The sequence below is a fragment of the Anomaloglossus baeobatrachus genome, chromosome 7, assembly GCF_048569485.1.
Source record: "Anomaloglossus baeobatrachus isolate aAnoBae1 chromosome 7, aAnoBae1.hap1, whole genome shotgun sequence".
Taxonomy (NCBI): Eukaryota; Metazoa; Chordata; class Amphibia; order Anura; family Aromobatidae; genus Anomaloglossus; species Anomaloglossus baeobatrachus.
The window spans coordinates 265931907-265957316 of record NC_134359.1 but is presented as its reverse complement, the minus strand read 5'-3'; the positions used below and the strand labels follow the sequence as shown (position 1 = coordinate 265957316).

Genomic DNA, 25410 nt, shown 5'->3' with positions numbered 1-25410 from the left:
TTACAAATCTTCTCCCAGGGATGTGGCTGCCCTGCTTCTTACAAATCTTCTCCCAGGGATGTGGCTGCCCTGCTTCTTACAAATCTTCTCCCAGGGATGTGGCTGCCCTGCTTCTTACAAATCTTCTCCCAGGTATGTGACTGCCCTGCTCCTTACAAATCTTCTCCCAGGTATTTTACTGCCCTGCTCCTTACAAATCTTTTCCCAGATATGTGACTGCCCTGCTTCTTACAAATCTTGTCCCAGGGATGTGACTGCCCTGCTCCTTACAAATCTTCTCCCAGGTATTTTACTGCCCTGCTTCTTACAAATCTTCTCCCAGGTATGTGACTGCCCTGCTTCTTACAAATCTTCTCCCAGGTATGTGACTGCCCTGCTTCTTACAAATCTTCTCCCAGGTATGTGACTGCCCTGCTTCTTACAAATCTTGTCCCAGGGATGTGACTGCCCTGCTTCTTACAAATCCTCTCCCTGGTATGTGACTGCCTTGCTTCTTACAAATCTTCTCCCAGGGATGTGGCTGCCCTGCTTCTTACAAATCTTCTCCCAGGGATGTGGCTGCCCTGCTTCTTACAAATCTTCTCCCAGGGATGTGGCTGCCCTGCTTCTTACAAATCTTCTCCCAGGTATGTGACTGCCCTGCTCCTTACAAATCTTCTCCCAGGTATTTTACTGCCCTGCTCCTTACAAATCTTTTCCCAGATATGTGACTGCCCTGCTTCTTACAAATCTTGTCCCAGGGATGTGACTGCCCTGCTTCTTACAAATCTTGTCCCAGGGATGTGACTGCCCTGCTCCTTACAAATCTTCTCCCAGGTATTTTACTGCCCTGCTTCTTACAAATCTTCTCCCAGGTATGTGACTGCCCTGCTTCTTACAAATCTTCTCCCAGGTATGTGACTGCCCTGCTCCTTACAAATCTTCTCCCAGATATGTGACTGCCCTGCTTCTTACAAATCTTGTCCCAGGGATGTGACTGCCCTGCTTCTTACAAATCCTCTCCCTGGTATGTGACTGCCTTGCTTCTTACAAATCTTCTCCCAGGGATGTGGCTGCCCTGCTTCTTACAAATCTTCTCCCAGGGATGTGGCTGCCCTGCTTCTTACAAATCTTCTCCCAGGGATGTGGCTGCCCTGCTTCTTACAAATCTTCTCCCAGGTATGTGACTGCCCTGCTCCTTACAAATCTTCTCCCAGGTATTTTACTGCCCTGCTCCTTACAAATCTTTTCCCAGATATGTGACTGCCCTGCTTCTTACAAATCTTGTCCCAGGGATGTGACTGCCCTGCTCCTTACAAATCTTCTCCCAGGTATTTTACTGCCCTGCTTCTTACAAATCTTCTCCCAGGTATGTGACTGCCCTGCTTCTTACAAATCTTCTCCCAGGTATGTGACTGCCCTGCTTCTTACAAATCTTCTCCCAGGTATGTGACTGCCCTGCTTTTTACAAATCCTCTCCCTGGTATGTGACTGCCTTGCTTCTTACAAATCTTCTCCCAGGGATGTGGCTGCCCTGCTTCTTACAAATCTTCTCCCAGGGATGTGGCTGCCCTGCTTCTTACAAATCTTCTCCCAGGGATATGACTGCCCTGCTCCTTACAAATCTTCTCCCAGGTATTTTACTGCCCTGCTCCTTACAAATCTTTTCCCAGATATGTGACTGCCCTGCTTCTTACAAATCTTGTCCCAGGGATGTGACTGCCCTGCTCATTACAAATCTTCTCCCATGTATTTTACTGACCTGCTTCTTACAAATCTTCTCCCAGGTATGTGACTGCCCTGCTTCTTACAAATCTTCTCCCAGGTATGTGACTGCCCTGCTTCTTACAAATCCTCTCCCTGGTATGTGACTGCCTTGCTTCTTACAAATCTTCTCCCAGGGATGTGGCTGCCCTGCTTCTTACAAATCTTCTCCCAGGTATGTTACTGCCCTGCTCCTTACAAATCTTCTCCCAGGTATGTTACTGCTTTGCTTCTTACAAATCTTCTCCCAGGTATGTTACTGCTTTGCTTCTTACAAATCTTCTCCCAGGTATGTTACTGCCCTGCTTCTTACAAATCTTCTCCCAGGTATGTAGCTGCCCTGCTCCTTACAAATCTTCTCCCAGGTATGTGACTGCCCTGCTTCTTGCATATTTTCTCCCAGGTATGTGATTGCCCTGCTTCTTACAAATCTTCTCCCAGGTATGTGACTGCCCTGCTCCTTACAAATCTTCTCCCAGGTATTTTACTGCCCTGCTCTTTACAAATCTTGTCCCAGGGATGTGACTGCCCTGCTCCTTACAAATCTTCTCTCAGGTATTTTACTGCCCTGCTTCTTACAAATCTTCTCCCAGGTATGTGACTGCCCTGCTTCTTACAAATCTTCTCCCAGGTATGTGACTGCCCTGCTTCTTACAAATCCTCTCCCTGGTATGTGACTGCCTTGCTTCTTACAAATCTTCTCCCAGGGATGTAGCTGCCCTGCTCCTTACAAATCTTCTCCCAGGTATGTTACTGCTTTGCTTCTTACAAATCTTCTCCCAGGTATGTTACTGCCCTGCTCCTTACAAATCTTCTCCCAGGTATGTGACTGCCCTGCTTCTTGCAAATCTTCTCCCAGGTATGTGATTGCCCTGCTTCTTGCAAATCTTCTTCCAGGTATGTGACTGCCCTGCTCCTTACAAATCTTCTCCCAGGTATGTGATTGCCCTGCTTCTTGCAAATCTTCTTCCAGGTATGTGACTGCCCTGCTTCTTACAAATCTTCTCCCAGGTATGTGACTGCCCTGCTTCTTACAAATCTCTCAGGTATGTGACTGCCCTGCTTCTTACAAATCTTGTCCCAGGTATGTGACTGCCCTGCTTCTTACAAATCTTCTCTCAGGTATGTGACTGCCCTGCTTCTTACAAATCTTGTCCCAGGTATGTGACTGCCCTGCTTCTTACAAATCTCTCAGGTATGTGATTGCCCTGCTTCTTACAAATCTTCTCCCAGGTATGTGACTGCCCTGCTTCTTACAAATCTCTCAGGTATGTGACTGCCCTGCCTCTTACAAATCTTTTCCCAGGTATGTGACTGCCCTGCTTCTTACAAATCTTCTCCCAGGTATGTGACTGCCCTGCTTCTTACAAATCTTCTCCCAGGTATGTGACTGCCCTGCTTCTTACAAATCTTCTCCCAGGTATGTGACTGCCCTGCTTCTTACAAATCTTCTCCCAGGTATGTGACTGCCCTGCTTCTTACAATTCTTCTCCCAGGTATGTGGCTGCCCTGCTTCTTACAATTCTTCTCCCAGGTATGTGACTGCCTTGCTTCTTACAATTCTTCTCCCAGGTATGTGACTGCCCTGCTTCTTACAAATCTTCTCCCAGGATGTGACTGCCCTGCTTCTTACAAATCTCTCCCAGGGATGTGACTGCCCGGCTTCTTACAAATCTTCTCTCATGGATGTGACTGCCCTGCTTCTTACAAATCTTCTCTCATGGATGTGACTGCCCGGCTTCTTACAAATCTTCTCTCATGGATGTGACTGCCCGGCTTCTTACAAATCTTCTCTCATGGATGTTACTGCCCTGCTTCTTACAAATCTTCTCCCAGGATGTGACTGCCCTGCTTCTTACAAATCTTCTCCCAGGTATGTGACTGCCCTGCTCCTTACAAATCTTCTCCCAGGTATTTTACTGCCCTGCTCTTTACAAATCTTGTCCCAGGGATGTGACTGCCCTGCTCCTTACAAATCTTCTCTCAGGTATTTTACTGCCCTGCTTCTTACAAATCTTCTCCCAGGTATGTGACTGCCCTGCTTCTTACAAATCCTCTCCCTGGTATGTGACTGCCTTGCTTCTTACAAATCTTCTCCCAGGGATGTAGCTGCCCTGCTCCTTACAAATCTTCTCCCAGGTATGTTACTGCTTTGCTTCTTACAAATCTTCTCCCAGGTATGTTACTGCCCTGCTCCTTACAAATCTTCTCCCAGGTATGTGACTGCCCTGCTTCTTGCATATTTTCTCCCAGGTATGTGATTGCCCTGCTTCTTGCAAATCTTCTTCCAGGTATGTGACTGCCCTGCTTCTTACAAATCTTCTCCCAGGTATGTGACTGCCCTGCTTCTTACAAATCTCTCAGGTATGTGACTGCCCTGCTTCTTACAAATCTTGTCCCAGGTATGTGACTGCCCTGCTTCTTACAAATCTTCTCTCAGGTATGTGACTGCCCTGCTTCTTACAAATCTTGTCCCAGGTATGTGACTGCCCTGCTTCTTACAAATCTTGTCCCAGGTATGTGATTGCCCGGCTTCTTACAAATCTCTCAGGTATGTGATTGCCCTGCTTCTTACAAATCTTCTCCCAGGTATGTGACTGCCCTGCTTCTTACAAATCTCTCAGGTATGTGACTGCCCTGCCTCTTACAAATCTTTTCCCAGGTATGTGACTGCCCTGCTTCTTACAAATCTTCTCCCAGGTATGTGACTGCCCTGCTTCTTACAAATCTTCTCCCAGGTATGTGACTGCCCTGCTTCTTACAAATCTTCTCCCAGGTATGTGACTGCCCTGCTTCTTACAAATCTTCTCCCAGGTATGTGACTGCCCTGCTTCTTACAATTCTTCTCCCAGGTATGTGGCTGCCCTGCTTCTTACAATTCTTCTCCCAGGTATGTGACTGCCTTGCTTCTTACAATTCTTCTCCCAGGTATGTGACTGCCCTGCTTCTTACAAATCTTCTCCCAGGATGTGACTGCCCTGCTTCTTACAAATCTCTCCCAGGGATGTGACTGCCCGGCTTCTTACAAATCTTCTCTCATGGATGTGACTGCCCTGCTTCTTACAAATCTTCTCTCATGGATGTGACTGCCCGGCTTCTTACAAATCTTCTCTCATGGATGTGACTGCCCGGCTTCTTACAAATCTTCTCTCATGGATGTTACTGCCCTGCTTCTTACAAATCTTCTCCCAGGATGTGACTGCCCTGCTTCTTACAAATCTCTCCCAGGGATGTGACTGCCCGGCTTCTTACAAATCTTCTCCCAGGTATGTGACTGCCCTGCTTCTTACAAATCTTCTCCCAGGTATGTGACTGCCCTGCTTCTTACAAATCTTCTCCCAGGTATGTGACTGCCCTGCTTCTTACAAATCTTCTCCCAGGTATGTGACTGCCCTGCTTCTTACAAATCTTCTCCCAGGTATGTGACTGCCCTGCTTCTTACAAATCTCCCAGGTATGTGACTGCCCTGCTTCTTACAATTCTTCTCCCAGGTATGTGACTGCCCTGCTCCTTACAAATCTTCTCCCAGGATGTGACTGCCCTGCTTCTTACAAATCTTCTCCCAGGATGTGACTGCCCTGCTTCTTACAATTCTTCTCCCAGGTATGTGACTGCCCTGCTTCTTACAAATCTTCTCCCAGGATGTGACTGCCCTGCTTCTTACAAATCTCTCCCAGGGATGTGACTGCCCGGCTTCTTACAAATCTTCTCTCATGGATGTGACTGCCCTGCTTCTTACAAATCTTCTCTCATGGATGTGACTGCCCGGCTTCTTACAAATCTTCTCTCATGGATGTGACTGCCCGGCTTCTTACAAATCTTCTCTCATGGATGTTACTGCCCTGCTTCTTACAAATCTTCTCCCAGGATGTGACTGCCCTGCTTCTTACAAATCTCTCCCAGGGATGTGACTGCCCGGCTTCTTACAAATCTTCTCTCATGGATGTGACTGCCCTGCTTCTTACAAATCTTCTCCCAGGATGTGACTGCCCTGCTTCTGACAAGTCTTCTCCCAGGATGTGACTGCCCTGCTTCTTACAAATCTTCTCCCAGGTATGTGACTGCCCTGCTTCTTACAAATCCTCTCCCTGGTATGTGACTGCCTTGCTTCTTACAAATCTTCTCCCAGGGATGTAGCTGCCCTGCTCCTTACAAATCTTCTCCCAGGTATGTTACTGCTTTGCTTCTTACAAATCTTCTCCCAGGTATGTTACTGCCCTGCTCCTTACAAATCTTCTCCCAGGTATGTGACTGCCCTGCTTCTTGCATATTTTCTCCCAGGTATGTGATTGCCCTGCTTCTTGCAAATCTTCTTCCAGGTATGTGACTGCCCTGCTTCTTACAAATCTTCTCCCAGGTATGTGACTGCCCTGCTTCTTACAAATCTCTCAGGTATGTGACTGCCCTGCTTCTTACAAATCTTGTCCCAGGTATGTGACTGCCCTGCTTCTTACAAATCTTCTCTCAGGTATGTGACTGCCCTGCTTCTTACAAATCTTGTCCCAGGTATGTGACTGCCCTGCTTCTTACAAATCTCTCAGGTATGTGATTGCCCTGCTTCTTACAAATCTTCTCCCAGGTATGTGACTGCCCTGCCTCTTACAAATCTTTTCCCAGGTATGTGACTGCCCTGCTTCTTACAAATCTTCTCCCAGGTATGTGACTGCCCTGCTTCTTACAAATCTTCTCCCAGGTATGTGACTGCCCTGCTTCTTACAAATCTTCTCCCAGGTATGTGACTGCCCTGCTTCTTACAAATCTTCTCCCAGGTATGTGACTGCCCTGCTTCTTACAATTCTTCTCCCAGGTATGTGGCTGCCCTGCTTCTTACAATTCTTCTCCCAGGTATGTGACTGCCTTGCTTCTTACAATTCTTCTCCCAGGTATGTGACTGCCCTGCTTCTTACAAATCTTCTCCCAGGATGTGACTGCCCTGCTTCTTACAAATCTCTCCCAGGGATGTGACTGCCCGGCTTCTTACAAATCTTCTCTCATGGATGTGACTGCCCTGCTTCTTACAAATCTTCTCTCATGGATGTGACTGCCCGGCTTCTTACAAATCTTCTCTCATGGATGTGACTGCCCGGCTTCTTACAAATCTTCTCTCATGGATGTTACTGCCCTGCTTCTTACAAATCTTCTCCCAGGATGTGACTGCCCTGCTTCTTACAAATCTCTCCCAGGGATGTGACTGCCCGGCTTCTTACAAATCTTCTCCCAGGTATGTGACTGCCCTGCTTCTTACAAATCTTCTCCCAGGTATGTGACTGCCCTGCTTCTTACAAATCTTCTCCCAGGTATGTGACTGCCCTGCTTCTTACAAATCTTCTCCCAGGTATGTGACTGCCCTGCTTCTTACAAATCTTCTCCCAGGTATGTGACTGCCCTGCTTCTTACAATTCTTCTCCCAGGTATGTGACTGCCCTGCTTCTTACAAATCTTCTCCCAGGATGTGACTGCCCTGCTTCTTACAAATCTCTCCCAGGGATGTGACTGCCCGGCTTCTTACAAATCTTCTCTCATGGATGTGACTGCCCTGCTTCTTACAAATCTTCTCTCATGGATGTGACTGCCCGGCTTCTTACAAATCTTCTCTCATGGATGTGACTGCCCGGCTTCTTACAAATCTTCTCTCATGGATGTTACTGCCCTGCTTCTTACAAATCTTCTCCCAGGATGTGACTGCCCTGCTTCTTACAAATCTCTCCCAGGGATGTGACTGCCCGGCTTCTTACAAATCTTCTCTCATGGATGTGACTGCCCTGCTTCTTACAAATCTTCTCCCAGGATGTGACTGCCCTGCTTCTGACAAGTCTTCTCCCAGGATGTGACTGCCCTGCTTCTTACAAATCTTCTCCCAGGTATGTGACCAGGGCCGGATTATAGGCGGGGCAGGCGGGGCTTCAGCCCAGGGGCCCCCACCACAAGAGCTTCTGAGGGGGCCCCCACCACCATCAGTGTGGGCGCCATTTTATTAAGGTTCAGGACCACACTGTACCTTTAAAAAATTTCAATCCGGCCGTCACTGTGCTGCAGACACGCCCACTGCATGCTGTGTGGGCTGAGTCTGCAAGGATGACGTCACCGCGCGCCTGCTGCTGCTTCTTCGTGCCGTACAGGAGCTTGTGGGAGGACCGGAGCAGAGGCCTCTGTGGATGACGGTGAGTGTGACGTCATCCATCATGGTGCCGGGCAGGAGGTTGCAGTGAGGAGGGAGCAGGACGGGATTCCATAGTGTCAGCGGCAGCTCTGCCGGCGGGATCAGTGTGAGTTAGGGTACTTTCACACTTGCGTTTATTTCCTTCCGTTACAATCCGCCCTTTTGGAAAATAGCGGAATCCGTTAACGGATTCCGCTGTTTCCCATAGACTTGTATGGGTGACGGATTATACCAAAAGGACCTGCGTTGCTTCCGCTGGGCGACGCTCCGTTGCTTCCGCCCAGCGGGAGGAACGCAGCATGTAACGTTGTTTTGAGCAGCGGAATCCTCTGGATTTCACTGTGCATGCTTTTTTTTTTTTTTTTAAATCAAACCTTATTTTGGCTCGCGGTGGCCGAACGTTCAGCTGAGCGCCCGGCTCAAAAAGAAAAAGGAGAAGATCTGAGCTCTGAACTTGTAGTTCCACAAGCAGCTATTTCATAGAAAGCAACCAATTATTTTTCCCCATTTTCCCTGTAACATATGATCTTCTATCCCTTCATTGTCATCGCACTAGATATGTCTTACCCTTGTCTTGATGTTCTTGGCTCTGCTGGCATAGATCAGTGTGGTGCGGGATTCCTCGAACGCGGCAGCTGCGGGGCTGATGTGCACGATCATCACTGTCCTGCTGTTCCCACCGAGTGCATCCTGTGATTCAGAGAGCGTTTGCTGCCATTAGCATTTGCACTGAGAATTTTACAGATCTACATTGTACTTTCCATTTAATTAGAAATCCATAATTGTTATAAATTGGCCCCGGCTCGGAGATTTCCATGGATTATTAATAACGATTTGTGTTACTGTCTTAATAGCATCAATGAGCTCTAATGAGCCAACCGGGTGTTATATAGAAAATTGTAGAAATTTATTAACATGTATCTGTAGCTTGTGGACCGCCAACGGCTGTGAAACTACAAGCCCCCGCTGGCCCCAGATAGCCACAGGGCATAAAGTAATATAGAATTTATTTTAAGAAAATATATACTGGAATTCCCACCGATTTCCAGAATAGAGGACACTGGTTCCCCTTCTACCTATGTTTGTAAGTGCCACAGACTCGGCAGGGCATATGTCCTACCAGTGCACAATTCTGTGATGATTGTCACTAGGTGGCGCTAGACACTACTTGCATGCAGTATACGGAGAGGTAGTCAGACAGGCCAAGGTCATAAACCAGGAGGGCACGACAGTACATGGGGGGCAGACAGATATGAGGTCAAAATACAAGCCGAAGGTCAGGGTTCCAGGAGCGTACATACAAAATACAAGGAGCAGGCGGGGATGTGGTCAGGGGGAAGTCCGAGGTCAGAGGCCAGGAAGTCACAACAGAAACAGGGCAGAACAGGCACAGACAACAAGAATCCGGAGTCGAGAGGCCAAGATCTGAACATTGAGCACCACGGGAGCCAACAGTACAACTGTAAACAGGAAGTATGACTGCCGGCGTCCTGAGCTAACACACTCCCTAATGAAGCAAAGCAAGCACCGGGAACGAGAAGCATCTAGGAGAGCACCTCCCAGGATCAGCGTGGAACCCAGTGCTGTGAAACAACCAGCAGAGCATTCATCCTGCAAAATGCTCTGCACCATAAGCAACATATACCGGCTCTGCAGCAGAGCATAGCTGAACAATACAGAATGTTCTACACATAGCAATAATGACAAATTGAAGGACCTCTGAGCCTTGGTCTGGAGGCCAGGGTGGGCAAGGGGCCTGGAGGACCTCCCTCAAACTATCATTTAATGTCTATCTAACAAGGGGGTGATTCACGTATGGGGGAGGTTTGTGGCTGATGAGGGTGCTCACTGAGCTCTGAACTTGTAGCTGCACAAGCCCTTCCACCATCAGCCCAGAAACACCCCAAACTAGTCCCTTTAGTACAAAAAGTTTCATAAACCACGACCCTGTGTGAATATTATCCAGTTTGCTGATATTAGTCATGAGGGCAGCCATATTGATTGTCCTGCAGATTTTCCGGAAGGAGACATACTTAGAAACGTAAAGGAGCATGTCTCCTGTGAAATGCCTTTATGCTCCATCACTGACATCATCATGAATGTCCCATTAGTCAGAGGCTGTCACCTTAATTTCCTAGACCCCCCTCTAAATGGCTAATGGCGGAATCAAGACTCCAGGAAAGTTAGCCGTCAATCAATGCGGGAAACATATCATTGGCCATATAAGTTGTCGAATACACCAGATAGACCAATTTTTTGTACACCCTCTGACACCAGGGACGTTACCTTTAAGAGTCGGGTCAATTTGCTGTCTCGGTAGTTTATATGATGAGTATGGCTCCCCCCTCGCTCGCTCAGTGCTGTTATACAGTTTCCAAGGGCCAGCAGGGAGCGGTTAATGTGCGCCCCTTCTTTCATCCTCTGCCCTCGGTTTTGTGTCTGTGACAATAATACAGAAAAACGAGAAGAAATAAGAGCAAACAACTCTAAATAAGAATCACAATATATAAACAGCCAATACAAGTGTATGATTTACCTTGATAAGTAATTGTTCTTTTTTACAATTATATGACCACTAGGTGGCACTGTTTAATTGAGTTTATGGAGTTATTGTAATTTAAAATGGAATCTACCAGTCCCATTGATTGTGACATTCAATTGTCTCTGTGTTCTCCATCTCCCCTTGTAGCCAGTGATACCCCAAGTATCTTAAAGGGGTTTTCCCTTTAAAATTGTTGATTAATAGGGACACCAAACAATAAAAAAAAAAAAATCTTTATTTTTATATAGCGCTAACATATTCCGCAGCACTTTACATACATCAGGAACACTGTCCCCATTGGGGCTCACAACCTAAATTCCCTATCTGTATGTCTTTGGAGTGTGGGAGGAAACCGGAGTACCCGGAGGAAACCCACGCAAACACGGGGAGAACATACAAACTCCTAGCAGATGGTGTCCTTGGTGGGGTATGAACCCAGGACCCCAGCGCAGCAAGACTGCAGTGCTAACCACTGAGCCAACCCAACCCCCCCCCCCACGCCGCCAATCCCGAGATTGAAGAAGCTGCAGCACTAATTCAGGGCCGCTACTGCTTCTGGAGCACCGGGCAGGTTAATTGTGGCCCAGATCCAAGCTGATGTGAAGGGAACAACAACAGAGAGGTCGTAACGCCGAATAAGTCTCATGATCATAGGGGTGCCAACAGAAAAAAAAAGTGATGGCATAGCCATAATTACCAATATTTGTCTGGGCAATAGAGGTATAATTTAGCTCGGCCTAATGTAGGACAGAATTTGGGTAAACTGCACTGTTTGCAAAAATTGGGCACATTTTTCAAAAATTGTCAAGTGTGTATGTTCTAAAAAAATGACTTTACAATAGAGAAACATCAATTTAACAGTCTACTGCACACCCCTGCCTAAATCCATGCCCTGGCCAGCGGTCACAGATTACTGACCTGAATGATGGACTCGACTTCGGTGAATCAATTCTCTTTTTTCTGATTTTTTTTTTGTTGTGCACCCATAGACTTTAAAATATGGAAGAGACAATTGCAGTTTTTTTTCACAAGAAGATTCGGCCCGTGTGAAAAAAGGATGATCTGACCAGCCCAATTGAGCATCATAGGTCCAAGTCAGGAACAAACTCACATAAGTGTCATGATGTGACTGTAGGATAAAAAGGGAAGGGGGTTCCTATGCTGTCTCTCACGCTAGGGTTCCCTAGGCTATCCCCAACCTCAGGGTTACTCCTAATGGTTGAGATGCCCGAGTCCTGTGTCTGGCTAAGCTGTGGACCAGATCTAATCTGATTCACCCATCCCGTCAGGGAAGGAAGGGGAAGAAGTGAGAAGGAAACATAGACAAGGACAAAGATATGCAAGGGAAAACCAAAACGCTAACACACTGCACACACACAGGAATAGACAATGATAGACTCAGGAGAAAAGCAAGAGCAGGAAGGTAGCAACTAAGGTTAACTGCACAACTGCACTCAGCAATAAGAGCCACAATAACTAGATAGTCTGGATCACAACTCCTCACCACACCAGCTAAGATAAACTATACCAGGTATGCCATATGTGGCATCGGGAGGAATTTATTTCCCTATTGTGGCGCTTACTGTCTGTTGCATGGTTTTTTTTGCCTTACTCTGGACCAACATATTAGGTTAGGTCATGGCTTGAACTCGATGGACTTAAGTCTACCTTCAACCTTAAACACTATGAAACTATCAGAAGGATCTAGCCAGCATATATACGAAGGGAGCAGATGTAATTAGCTTCTCGAAGAAGACTAACAAGCAGACTAACAGAGATTAACTTTTGCTAGCCTGCCTATTAATCAGCACACAGGAGGACGAAACACGAATCTGTCTGCATTGATCACAGATACCAGACCAGTTATCAGAATCAGTAGTCTGAACAGACCCCAACGCCATCATGAAAGTTGGCGAAGTAAGAGGACCCCTGTGCAAGAACAGTATATTGGCCCTTTGCCATCCTACAGTGTATCATAATGGAGTCCGACATGTCTCTGTGATAAAAACTGTTTGCAACTTTGGTGGTGTATACCTCTTAGGCCCCTGTATGGTTGGACAGGTTGCACCAATGTTGGCATGTCCACCTCTGTACCAAGTGCTGTCCATGTGAGAATAACACTTGGGCCAAAAATACCTTTGTGTGAACATAGACATATAGATCATCGGAGTCTTATCGGCATACAATGCCCATAGAAGCTGATACCTGGGCCGCTCTCTCCGACCCTGCGAGGTCAACCATAAACAGCTTTCCAGTTCTCAGTTCGTCATGGACCTTCTGTGATTTACTCCTGTGCTTCACAATGACTTGTAGCACTGTGTGGGAGCGGGAGGACGTCTTGTTAGCGGCAGTAGGTTCTTGCGTCCGGTGTCGGTTTCCCTTTTTTAATAGGGCTATGGCCTAGGAGAGAAAAAGTAGTGTAAAGTGTCAGGATTACAATGATTCACAACACCTCAGTAATAAAGCTGGAGGTCGATGGCGCAGGAGCTCAACAAGAACGCTCGCCCGGAAGACGGTGAATTATTCTGAGACTGCAATAGTCATTAAAAGGGGCATTTTATGATGAATTTAGAAAAGTAACTTGATTTATTAGTAATACATTTTGCTAATAAACTTAATTTAATTAGTTATCCAATGAGAACAGTGTGTCCGTCACTGATGGCACCATCCGTCTATTAGTTTGGCTTCCAATCTCTGTAAGTATATAGATAGGTCCTGTGAGGTCGTCCTACTGCAGCCCATGGGGGTTGTTTTATCCTTTTGTAATCAAGGATTTTATTATTATGCACTTGTAACAAGGGAAGAGCAGATGGTTTCAGGGCTCCTCATGTGACTCTAAGACTGGGGACCCTAAGCTGTCCCTTATCCCGATGGTACACTTAATGGTAGTCAGGGTTGAGCCTCCAACATGGCCCTGTCTCCTATTCTGGCCCTAACGACTATGTCCCCACCACCCAGGGAATTGACCAAGATGGAGTTCCCAAAAACCCAACCAACACAGAACAACAGACGGGGGTAAATAAAAACTCATACACACCTAAAACCTGCACCAGGAGATAACAAAGGTGTACGGGTAAGGGTACAAAGATAATGAGGTGGTAGAAACAACTTACAACAATTACAGCATATAGCAGCAGTGCTGCCCTGATACTTAATTGAATCCATCACCGAGCCAGCACTATGCATCACTATAGACATCACCAAGCCACTACTATGCTTCATTGTAGAAATTACTGAGCCACCACTATGCTACACTGTAGGCATTACTGAGCCACCACTATGGTTCACTGTAGGCATCACTGAGCCACCACTATGCTTCACTGTAGGCATCACTGAGCCATGTCTATGCTTCACTGTAGGCATCACCGAGCTACTGCTATACGTCAATATTGGCTTCATTGAACCACCACTATGCTTCACTGTAGGCATCACAGAACCACCACTATGCTTCACTGTAGACATCACAAAACCTACACCATGTTTTACTGCAAGCATCACCGAGCCACCACTATGCTTCACTGTAGGCATCACCAAGCCACCCCTATGCTTCACTGTAGGCATCACCAAGTCACCACTATGCTTCACTCTAGGCATCACCGACTCATCATGTGTTTCTTTACGATCCCTGCCCGACTCCTCAAACTATTTTTTCTCTGACACACAAGAGCATTTGTAGCATATTTGGCAGAAGCCTGGCTGTGTTATATAACTGACATCTACCTGTCATAGTAGCAGCTGGAGCAAGATCCAGTTACTGCTGTTAACCATTTATATGCTGCGGTCAATCAGGTGATTGACGGGTCTCTACGTATGTACACACAGGAGATCCAATCACTGCTGTTAACCATCTAGATGCTGCTGTCACTTGCTAACATCAGTATTTAAATGGTGCCGGTTGTGCATGCCAGTTCCCATCAGCCTCCAATTGAAGGGAGTTCATGTGTTACAATTTCAGTGAGGAGCCCCCTGGCTGCCATCTTAGACCCCTTGTAACGCTCAGACAGAGGCAAAGATTCACAGGAGTACAGTAATATTGCGGTATAGAGTATAACAGATCAAATGATCACAACAGGTTCAATGTTCTCTAGAGTGACTAAAAACAAAATAAAAAAATAGGTTTTTTTTGTTTTTAAATATTTTTTAAAATTATAACAGTTTATATAACCCACCCCCTCTTTTTACCCATTAAAATTTAATTAAAAAAAAACATTTAAAAAAGTTATCATGATGGAAAAAGTCTGATCTATCAAAGTATAGAATTATTTAAACCTGTGTTAAATGTTGAAAAGGAATAAAAAAAATGTAGTCCCTAAAAAATACAATAAATATCACACAGCCCCAAAGACGGAAAATAAAATAGTTACAGGTCTCAGAAAATGGCAACACAAATATATTTTTTAGAGCTACTTCTTTAGAATGATGGGAGTTGTACTTTTGGCAGCGCAGCATTACATCCAGTACTCCTTCTGTTTTCTATGAAGATAGCACCATCTGCTGGACAAATAGGAACATTACATGCTTTGACTATAAAATTTGTGTTTCTAATGGTCTCATATACCTCTTCAGAACTGTACGTGTAGAATTCAGTAATCCCAGCAATCTGCACATTTCCTCTCGAGTCCTCTCTAAGCTCCAGAAACCCAGAAGAAGGGTTTAACAGGTCACGGATTAATTCATTGTAAATCTGCAAATTAGAAGAGGCTGCGTTAGTCGCTGTCATGTTACCCCTGCTGTGGCCACACTATGTACTCAGAGAAAGGCAAGCTTTAGATAAGCATCTTCTGATGTTATCATAAGAAAAGTAAAAAAAAAAGTAAAAAAAAAAAAATTAGAGAGACCATTCATTGAGTAAAACAACAACCAAGGATGTTTGCAGGACCTTAGGTAAAGTCTTTTCACCAAAGGATAAGGACGCCAGTCAAACTAACGGATTCACTTAAGAACAATAATTGCAAAAACAGCAGGTATTCTTCCATATTCTTTATTCAATCATCAAATATACGACGTTTCGCCCTTCAAATGCGCTTTTTCAAAAGCCCATTTGTAGGGCGAAACGTTGCATATTTGATGATGGAATAAAGAATATGGAAAACACCCCCCGGGATGCTGTCTGCTGTTTTTTGCATTCATTGAGTAAAGTCTTGCAGAATATATTAGATAACTGGTTAAATAACAATTCCTTATTGTTTTATTGGATGTGATTTAATAAAATCTGGATCCACCATAGAATTTTGCATTTCACTCTATGTGATTATACAATGCAGCATTGGATCCAGTGATCGACTAACACCAATTACAGGCAGCAGTAGTGTTATAACTCCCGAATTTGGCAGACACGGCATCTGGTGCCACGCCAAACCTCCAGAGTGGGCTGAGCTGAATCCATAGGGTAGATTAGGAGTATGCCTCTATTTATTATTTTTCAACAATCAATGCCTAAAAAAAATGTTTTTACTGTCAGACAATCTCGCTAAAGATACAGGACTCTCCTGGTTCTCTTCATACATCTCTGACTGCTCCTTCACTTGTTTCATTTGCCGGGTCCTCTTCTCCTTGATGTTGGGTTTCCTCAGTTTTCAGTCCTAGGTCCCCTCCTCTTCCCTCTCTATACAGCCCCTTTTGTATAAACTGTGTTTGACTGAGATCTTTCCTTCACTGCCTAAATCCAACCACTTGCTTACTCAAAAAACATCTCCACAATCCAATCGTTTCTCACCTTTGAAACTGCAAAAACTATTACTGCCCCTCCAAATCATTCTCATCTTGACTACTGAAAATCTCTTCTATTCATTTTATCTTTCAATAAACCATCTTCTCTCTAATGTCTCCAGAATGCAGCAGTCAGGGTGAGATCACTGTCCAGCTGCTACACTGATGCTTCCATGATGTGCCAGTCATTGCACTAGTTGTCCATCCAATTCATCCTCATCTTGATTATTGCAACTTTCTATTAATTAGTCATTCTTTCAAAAAACAATCTCCTCTCCAGTATCTCCAGAATGCGGTACCCAGGGGTCCAGCTGCTACACCGAGGCTTCTATGCTATGCCAGTCATTGCACTAGTTGTCCAACCAATTAATTCTTTTATTTTTTAATTCTCTTTATTAATTTTAATAACAGTACCATTTATATTCTCAATACAATATAACGGTGTTATAATACTAGGTTACAGGTATTAAATCCCCAAACTCCAAACCCTCCCCCCATCCTCCCCATCCAATTAATTCTTATTTTGAATATTGCAACTCTCTATTGATTAGTCTCTTGTTCAATAAACCATCTCCTCTCCAATGTCTCAAGAATGCGGCACCCAGGGTGAGATTACTGTCCAGCTGCTACACCGATGCTTCCATGCTGGGCCAGTCATTGCACTAGTTGTTCACGTAATTCTTTCTTATCTTGATTATTGCAACTTTCTATTAATTAGTCTCTCTTTCAATAAACTATCTCCTCTCCAATGTCTCCAGAATGCAGCACACAGGGTGATATTACCGTCCAGCTCCTACACCACTGCTTCCATGCTGGGCCAGTCATTGCACTAGTCGTCCATCCAATTCATTCTTATCTTGATTATTGCAACTCTCTATTAATTCATCTCTTTTTCAATAAACTCTCTCCTCCCCAAGTCTCCAGAATGCGCACCCAGAGGTCTAGCTATTACACCGATGCTTCTATGCTGTGCCAGTCATTGCATTAGTTGTCCATCCAATTCATTCTTATCTTGATTATAACAACTCTCTATTAATTTGCCTCTTTCAATAAACCAGTTCCTCTCCAATGTCTCCAGAATGCGGCACCCAGGGTGATATTACGGTCCAGCTGCTAAACCATGCTACCATGCTGTGCCAGTCATTGCACTAGTTGTCCATCCGTTACAGAAAATAAAATAATCTTATTAAATTCACACACAAAGCTCTCTTCAGTTCTGTACTCTCATACATCTCCACCCTCACCTCTTGTCTATCACTCTACCTGTGCTCTCCTTTCTGCTAAAGATTTAAGACTAACTTCTTCCTCCTAAAAAAGTTATGGCTCTTGGGAGAAGAGTAGTAAAGAGCGAAAGTGCAATAATGGAACATTGCTGGTGATGAAGGGGTTAAAAGCCTTAATTAATTAGTGTGTATATAAGAATATGTGACATATATCACCTCTAGGTAGGACATCGATACAGAGTAGTCCGTGCTGTCGCTGATCTCCTCGATGGTCCTGAAGAGATCGTTCAGAGTTCGGATAAATATTCCCGGCTCGCCGTCCATTCCCAGCATTGTGTGCGTCTTACCTGTGCCTGATATATAACTGGTATTACAAGCATAGAAGAGGCTGGAACATCAAAGAAAATAACTGCATGCTCCTAAACAGTGGTCCCCAACCTATAAGACTACAACTCCCAGCATGCAGCTGTAAGGAAAGAAGCTTAAAAAGTGCTCATACCAACGCTTACAAGCAGGATCGACGTGAAACACCTAAAATAAAACCTTGCTCACATTACATTTTTATCTTATGGTTAGTTTGTACGCTGAGGGGACAACCACCATACCTGCTGGCCGTGTCGAAAAAGCTCTTTTTTATGGATACGATCACAGGTGGAGGACCATGGGAACCTCCAGCTGTGATCGCAAATAACCTGACTGACATCACTGCTCATCACGTGGTTCAGTCTCTGTCTGAAACGCACAGCGGGCGGTCACGTTCTATGGCCGTGCGCTGTGCCTTCAGATGTAGCAGAGCTGGAAACTTCGTGGGACCTCGAGTGGGTTACCTCGGACCTGGGTGTTTTTGGGGTTAATACATCGGTGAAAAAGGGTGTTTTTTTGTATTTTATTTCAAATAAAGAATTTTATTGGTGTGTGTGTGTGTGTGTTTATTTCTTTTCACTTACAAATTAGTAAAGGGTGGATCTCATAGACCTTCCCCAATACTAATCTAGGGCTTAGTGGCAGCTGGGAACTGTTATTGACCCCTTATTACCCCGACTGCCACCGCACCACGACAATCGGTAGGAACAATGCGACAATCCTGGGAAGCTGCAGGCTATTTTTAGGCTGGGGGACCCAATAAGCATGGGTCTCCCCAGTCTGAGAATACCAGCTTCCAGCTGTTGGCTTTATCATGGCTGGGTATCAAAATTGGGGGGAACCGCACGCCGTTTTTCAAAATTATTTATTTAAATAATTTTTTAAAAAGTCGCATGCAGTTCCTCTCATTTTGATACACAGCCAAGAAAAACGCATAGCTGGGGGCTGCAGCCTGTAGCCGTATGCTTTATCTGTGCTGGGTATCATAATATGGGGGGACCCTACGCCAATTTTTTTTTACTTATTTTTACTCCAATCTACAATGACCCTCAGACAGGGTCGGTGATTGCAAGCATTCACAGTCACACAGGCTGGGGGTGCGTCTGACTACAACCAATCACAGACCTCAGGACTGCCAGTGAATATGCATGAAGGTAAATGAGCGGCCCTGGAAGAAGAGTGAGCAGCGGCGGGAACAGTTACAGACGTGACAGAGAATCGGTAAGTATAATGCGCTTGCTCCCATTCCCCTATCCCTTCTAACACCAATTTTTAAGCGTTGGATTCTGGTACCCATAAACTTATAAAGGGACCCGTGTCTGTCCAGATATCTGAGATCAATTCCGGACCAGAACCGATTTTTTTTTTAAATTCGGTTAGACCCGACAATCTCAGATATCTGCGAGTCCACCCATCACTAAGGTATATCGATTGAAAAAAAAACAGGCAGCACTCCACAAAATATGTGAAAAAAGAGGACCTTTTATAAGCCCATTTGGCGACATGCCAGGCCTAGAACAGGACTTTTCTTAAGCTTGAAAAATGTCCTGTACTAGGACCGAAATGTAGATCGAAAGGAAGATATATAGATGGTTGGATGGATGGAAACATCCATAAAAAAAATTGAACATTACTCAGAAATCAGAAGGCATGCAAGTGTTGTCTGACGTTTTTCACAGACGTATAGATTTGCATTTCCCATTTTTGATTCGACACTTGGGTCAACATCAGACATGTCTCCATGATTTTGCATGGGCCGCACAGGGCGCATGGGGCGCACGGGGCGCATGGGGCGCACGGGGCGCACGGGAGTGTGAAAGGCCCCATTCACTATTATAAGTACCAGTAAAAAACACGCAAACACGCAAAAAAAAACTTGACATGTGAATAAGCCCTTAGATAAGATAGATAAATGTGAGATTCAGATGAGATTACCTGTAGCACCATAGGCAAACACAGTGGCATTGTACCCAGAAACAATCCCTTCTACCAGGCTTTTGGTCGTGGATTCATACACATGGTCCTATAAAGGAGACATGTTCATTAGGCCTATATCACTAATTACATTGCCGTTTTTGATGAGAGCTGTGGTGACATGATTATTGGGGGTCCGGTTGTTGGATGCTTATATTGTGCGATTGTTGGATGCTTATATTGTGCGGTTGTTGGATACTTATATTGTGCGGTTGTTGGATGCTTATATTGTGCGATTGTTGGATGCTTATATTGTGCGATTGTTGGATGCTTATATTGTGCGGTTGTTGGATGCTTATATTGTGCAGTTGTTGGATGCTTATATTGTGCGATTGTTGGATGCTTATATTGTACGATTGTTGGATGCTTATATTGTGCGATTGTTGGATACTTATATTGTGCGGTTGTTGGATGCTTATATTGTGCGGTTGTTGGATGCTTATATTGTGCGATTGTTGGATGCTTATATTGTGCGATTGTTGGATGCTTATATTGTGCGATTGTTGAATGCTTATATTGTGCGGTTGTTGGATACTTATATTGTGCGGTTGTTGGATGCTTATATTGTGCGGTTGTTGGATGCTTATATTGTGCGATTGTTGGATGCTTATATTGTGCGATTGTTGGATGCTTATATTGTGCGATTGTTGAATGCTTATATTGTGCGGTTGTTGGATACTTATATTGTGCGGTTGTTGGATGCTTATATTGTGCGGTTGTTGGATGCTTATATTGTGCGATTGTTGGATGCTTATATTGTGCGATTGTTGGATGCTTATATTGTGCGATTGTTGGATGCTTATATTGTGCGATTGTTGGATGCTTATATTGTGCGGTTGTTGGATGCTTATATTGTGCGGTTGTTGGATGCTTATATTGTGCGATTGTTGGATGCTTATATTGTGCGGTTGTTGGATACTTATATTGTGCGGTTGTTGGATGCTTATATTGTGCGATTGTTGGATGCTTATATTGTGCGATTGTTGGATGCTTATATTGTACGGTTGTTGGATGCTTATATTGTGCGGTTGTTGGATGCTTATATTGTGCGGTTGTTGGATGCTTATATTGTGCGGTTGTTGGATGCTTATATTGTGCGATTGTTGGATGCTTATATTGTGCGGTTGTTGGATGCTTATATTGTGCGATTGTTGGATGCTTATATTGTGCGATTGTTGGATGCTTATATTGTGCGATTGTTGGATGCTTATATTGTGCGGTTGTTGGATGCTTATATTGTGCGGTTGTTGGATGCTTATATTGTGCGATTGTTGGATGCTTATATTGTGCGATTGTTGGATGCTTATATTGTGCGATTGTTGGATACTTATATTGTGCGGTTGTTGGATGCTTATATTGTGCGGTTGTTGGATGCTTATATTGTGCGATTGTTGGATGCTTATATTGTGCGATTGTTGGATGCTTATATTGTGCGATTGTTGGATGCTTATATTGTGCGGTTGTTGGATGCTTATATTGTGCGATTGTTGGATGCTTATATTGTGCGGTTGTTGGATGCTTATATTGTGCGGTTGTTGGATGCTTATATTGTGCGGTTGTTGGATGCTTATATTGTGCGGTTGTTGGATGCTTATATTGTGCGGTTGTTGGATGCTTACATTGTGCGGACACTTACCTGGGAGTCGCACTGGTCCAGCACTTCATCAAATATAAAAGTCCTCTGCCGGGCACGACTCGCTCTCCAGTCATCGGCATCTTCATTCGGATCCTTCAGCAGTAACATCTCAAATAAAAAGAAAAGCTCACTTATACAAGACCCAGGTGACATTAGTTATGCCTCTCCCCATTCAGTGGTCCCATTGTGGCTTCTGTCTGAGCCACCCGAAAAACGGGATTCGGATGTATGCGCAGATGGGACCATTGACTATAATGGTGCAGATGGAGTCACCATGTGCTCTGTCGTGCAGCATGCTAGCCCTGGACTCACCCTGACTAGTGGGCAGGCTAGCGAGACACTAGTCTCATTACTATAATAAGACAGCACGAGATAGGTAAAACAGACATACAGTATACTCCAGTAGGAACTTCGTTGCAGCAATTGCAAATGAACTTCTAAACTTGTCCATAGCCAGGCTCCTTCAAAGTGGTCAGTATAAGGAATATAACCTGCACTATGTTGGCTGAAAACGGCAATAACGATGTCTAATGTGTATGGGTGCACCGGCTGACTGATGGTCTGCAGATATGTCTGACTTTGGACATCCAATTGCATTGTTCTCCCTGAGATAAGCCACCAGCCAACGTGTCAGTAGGCGGCTTTCTCATAGAAAACACAGGAGCACTCGGCCGAACGAGCCCCCCGTGTATGGGAGAGACGGCTGGGATGCTTACTAGCTGATTGATTGACATCCATTTAATGTGTATGGCCGGCTTCAAAGAGGTTATGCCATTCAATAAAATAGCTTTAAAAGAATTATCCCACAAATTAAATGTATCACCTTTCTACAGGATTGGTCATACACATATTGGCAGGGGTCTGTCCACTAGAACTCCCATTAATAATGAGAAGAATGGGGGTCCCATGTTCACCAAGTGAATGGAGAGATAGCACACATGTAACCATTGCTTATTAACGTCTATGTGTCACAAGGAGGTTTTTACATCGCCGACTGTCATGGCGGAATCAGGTTCTGTGACAGCTACAGATTCTGGCACTCTGCCTGCTAACTTCTCTGATGTCTGTGATCAGCGCAGGGAGACGCGGGCCTCAACCCACAGACTTGTAGTGTATAGGCAGGCTAGCAAGAGTTAATCTCTGCTGGGCTGCTTGTTAGTCTCCTTTGATCACATGCTGTGGGGGAGCCAGTCATATTTCCTCCTCTCCTACATATGCTGGCTGGACTATGCCAATAATGCCAGCTATAGCTTTGCTATAACTTCAGTAAGTCTGGTGAGGTGTTGTGATCGAGACTTACTGGTGGTTGTGGTACCTTATTACTGTGGTGTTAACCCTTGTTGTCCTTTTGTTGCTGCCTTCCTTCTCTTGCTTTTCTCCTTAGTCTCTTACTGTTTCTTGCTGTGAGTTTGCAGTGTGTCTGAGTTTTATGTTTTCCCTGTCTATCTCTGTTAACATCTTATGCCTTCCCCTTCCTTCCATGGTGGGTGAACAAATTAGTTCTGGTCAGGAGAACGGTAAAGTACAGGACTCCGGTGTCTCCACCATCAGGGGTAATCCGGAGGTTAGGGACAGCCTAGGGTCCCCTAGCTTGAGGGACAGCATAGGAGCCCCCGTCCCTGACTATCCTACAGTCACATAGTGACACTATGGGTCTATGAAAGCAATAGTGCACAAATCTGACTTCTACGTTTACTTCTATGGGTCTACTGAAGCGGTAGTGCGCCTATCTGACCATTGCCGCAATAGTCAAAAAGGGAGAGTGGGTGTCACTGCTCCATTCAGAATTTAGATGGTGTACTTGATACTTGAGACCCCCATTCTCATGACAGTGGTCAGGTCCTCATCAGACATGGTCTCCCCTGTAAATAATGGACGCCCGGAGTCCAGCAGATTAGGGGACGCTGCTTGTTATCCGCACTCCTGTCCAGCCATATGGACAGAGATTATCCTGGTGGGACAACCCCTTTAATTGTTAGTTTGGGGTCATAAATGTTATCCTGATGGCTGTCAGCATCTTCTTTGGAGATCTCCATGCTCTCACTACTACCCCGATCATTTTAGATAATTCCGTCTGCAGGTTTGCAGTCAGCGTAAAGGAAGAATACAGGTTTCATGGACAAGTAAAGGGCTCTTCAGTCCATATCTATCAGAGATACAATTCCCCGGCATGTAATTGTATTGTGTCTTATGTCAGATATAATATGTTACTCTCAGATAAGGAAGGCGACAGAGCTAATGTGAGGACTAATCCGTTCCATAGGGAAGCGAGCGCCGCAGCAGGAACTTTACCTACAGGGAATAGACACTTTTCAGAAATTGCCGGATGTCATTGGCTGCAGAAAGACACGTGATAGTCATATGTTATCACTAGGAACAAACGAGCCCAGGGGGACGTTCACCGGTACGCCACGGCCGAGCATGAGAACAGCCCGGTGCCAAACATGACACATGGGAACAATTACAAAAGGCATATTCTGCTGTAATAAAGTTGTAACCCATTGTTAAAAAATGTATATAAAAAAAAGCATTGTTTATGTCGGAGTTTATTGTGCCCTCACTATTTGTCAGGCTGTAGGATTTTCTGCATGCTCCCCGAATATACGAGACTCGTAAAGTCTCATCTGTCCACAAGGCGCTCTCCTAGAAGGATTTTGGTTACTCATGTACATTTTGGCAAAATGCAGTCTGGCTTTTTTATGTCTCTGTGTCAGCAGTGGGGTCCCCCTGGGTCTCTTGCCATAGCATTTCCTTCACAATGCAAATATTGAGTCAACTTTTCCCCCCTTTTATCTGGTTTCAGGTGTGATTTTCATATTGCCCACACCTGTTACTTGCCACAGGGTTACTTTGAACGAGCATCACATGCTTGAAACAAAGTTTTAAGTGGGGTCCTCCTGGGTCTCTTGCCCATAGCATTTCCTTCGGATGTAGATGGATAGTTCACGCTGACACTGATGCCCCTGAGCCTGCAGGATATCTTGAATTTCTTTGGATCCTGATTGGGGCTTATCCACCATCCAGACTATCCTACGTTGTAACCTTTCATCTATTTTTCTCTGCCAACCACAGAGATTAGTTACAGTGCCATTATAAACCTCTTGATTATGTTGTGCACCGAGGACAAAGGAACATCAAGATCTCTGGAAATGGACTTGTAACCTAGAGATTGTTGATATTTTTCAACAATTTGGGTTCCCAAGTCCTCAGACAGTCCTCTTTCTCCTCTTTCTGTTCTCCATGCTTAGTGTGGCACAGACACAATGTAAAGATTGAGTCAACTTCTCCCCTTTCTATCTGGTTTCAGATGTGATTTTCATATTGCCCACACCTGTTACTTGCCACAGGGTTACTCTGAACGAGCATCACATGCTTGAAACAAAGTTGTTTTTCCAAAATTTTGTCCGGCCCATTTTCGCAGTTTTGTGTGAAATTATGTCCAATTTGCACTTTTTTCTTAAGGTTTTTTTTGATCCAATACACAAAGGAAATAAACATACACCGGAGATCAAAATTAGAGAACAACACACAATTTCCTAAATGTTGCGGTCATTGTGTCGTCCTATGTGATTATATCCTAACATGAGGAAACTCACAGTATTTTAGGCTTATTTCATGAATTGATTGTAAAGCACATAAAAATAAAATGAGATGAATTAAAAAGAACACTGATCAAATTTAGAGAACAGTTTCAGATCCCTGTAAGTTATTGGTATTAATCTGGCACCTAGTGCTAACTTCCTTAATTGTCTGACAAGCCCTATGTAACTGGCAGCCAATTCCAATTTGCACTGACTTTGCAAAAATGGTGTGTCAATCCAATGTGACTGAAATCCTCCGGCAGCAGGCCATCCAGATGAAGGCCAAAGGGGTTACCCTATCAGCTATAGCAAGAGACGTTGGTCGTTCCAAGTCTGGGATTTCCAGAATTATGCATCTTTACAACATCACAAACTCTTTCAAGTCCCCCAAGAAGGCTGGTCGCCCTCGTAAGACAAATGCAGGAGAGGACAGGATAACGCATAGACTCTCCATGGGTAATCGTTTCAACACTGCAGCT

The 25410-nt window shown here is 44.7% G+C and overlaps 1 protein-coding gene across 1 annotated transcript in view; it reads right to left on the bottom strand.

Annotated features, from left to right (window-relative positions):
* The window catches only part of LOC142246178 (kinesin-like protein KIF19), a 76151-nt gene that overhangs the window by 44427 nt on the left and 6314 nt on the right, over positions 1-25410 (bottom strand). The window contains exons 3-9 of the mRNA XM_075319205.1: positions 21351-21458; positions 19676-19763; positions 17594-17730; positions 15004-15129; positions 12651-12845; positions 10190-10342; positions 8471-8593 (exon numbers count right to left, since the gene is read on the bottom strand). Coding sequence (XP_075175320.1) covers positions 8471-8593; positions 10190-10342; positions 12651-12845; positions 15004-15129; positions 17594-17730; positions 19676-19763; positions 21351-21458 — 930 coding nt within the window. The remainder of the gene's footprint in view (positions 1-8470; positions 8594-10189; positions 10343-12650; positions 12846-15003; positions 15130-17593; positions 17731-19675; positions 19764-21350; positions 21459-25410) is intronic.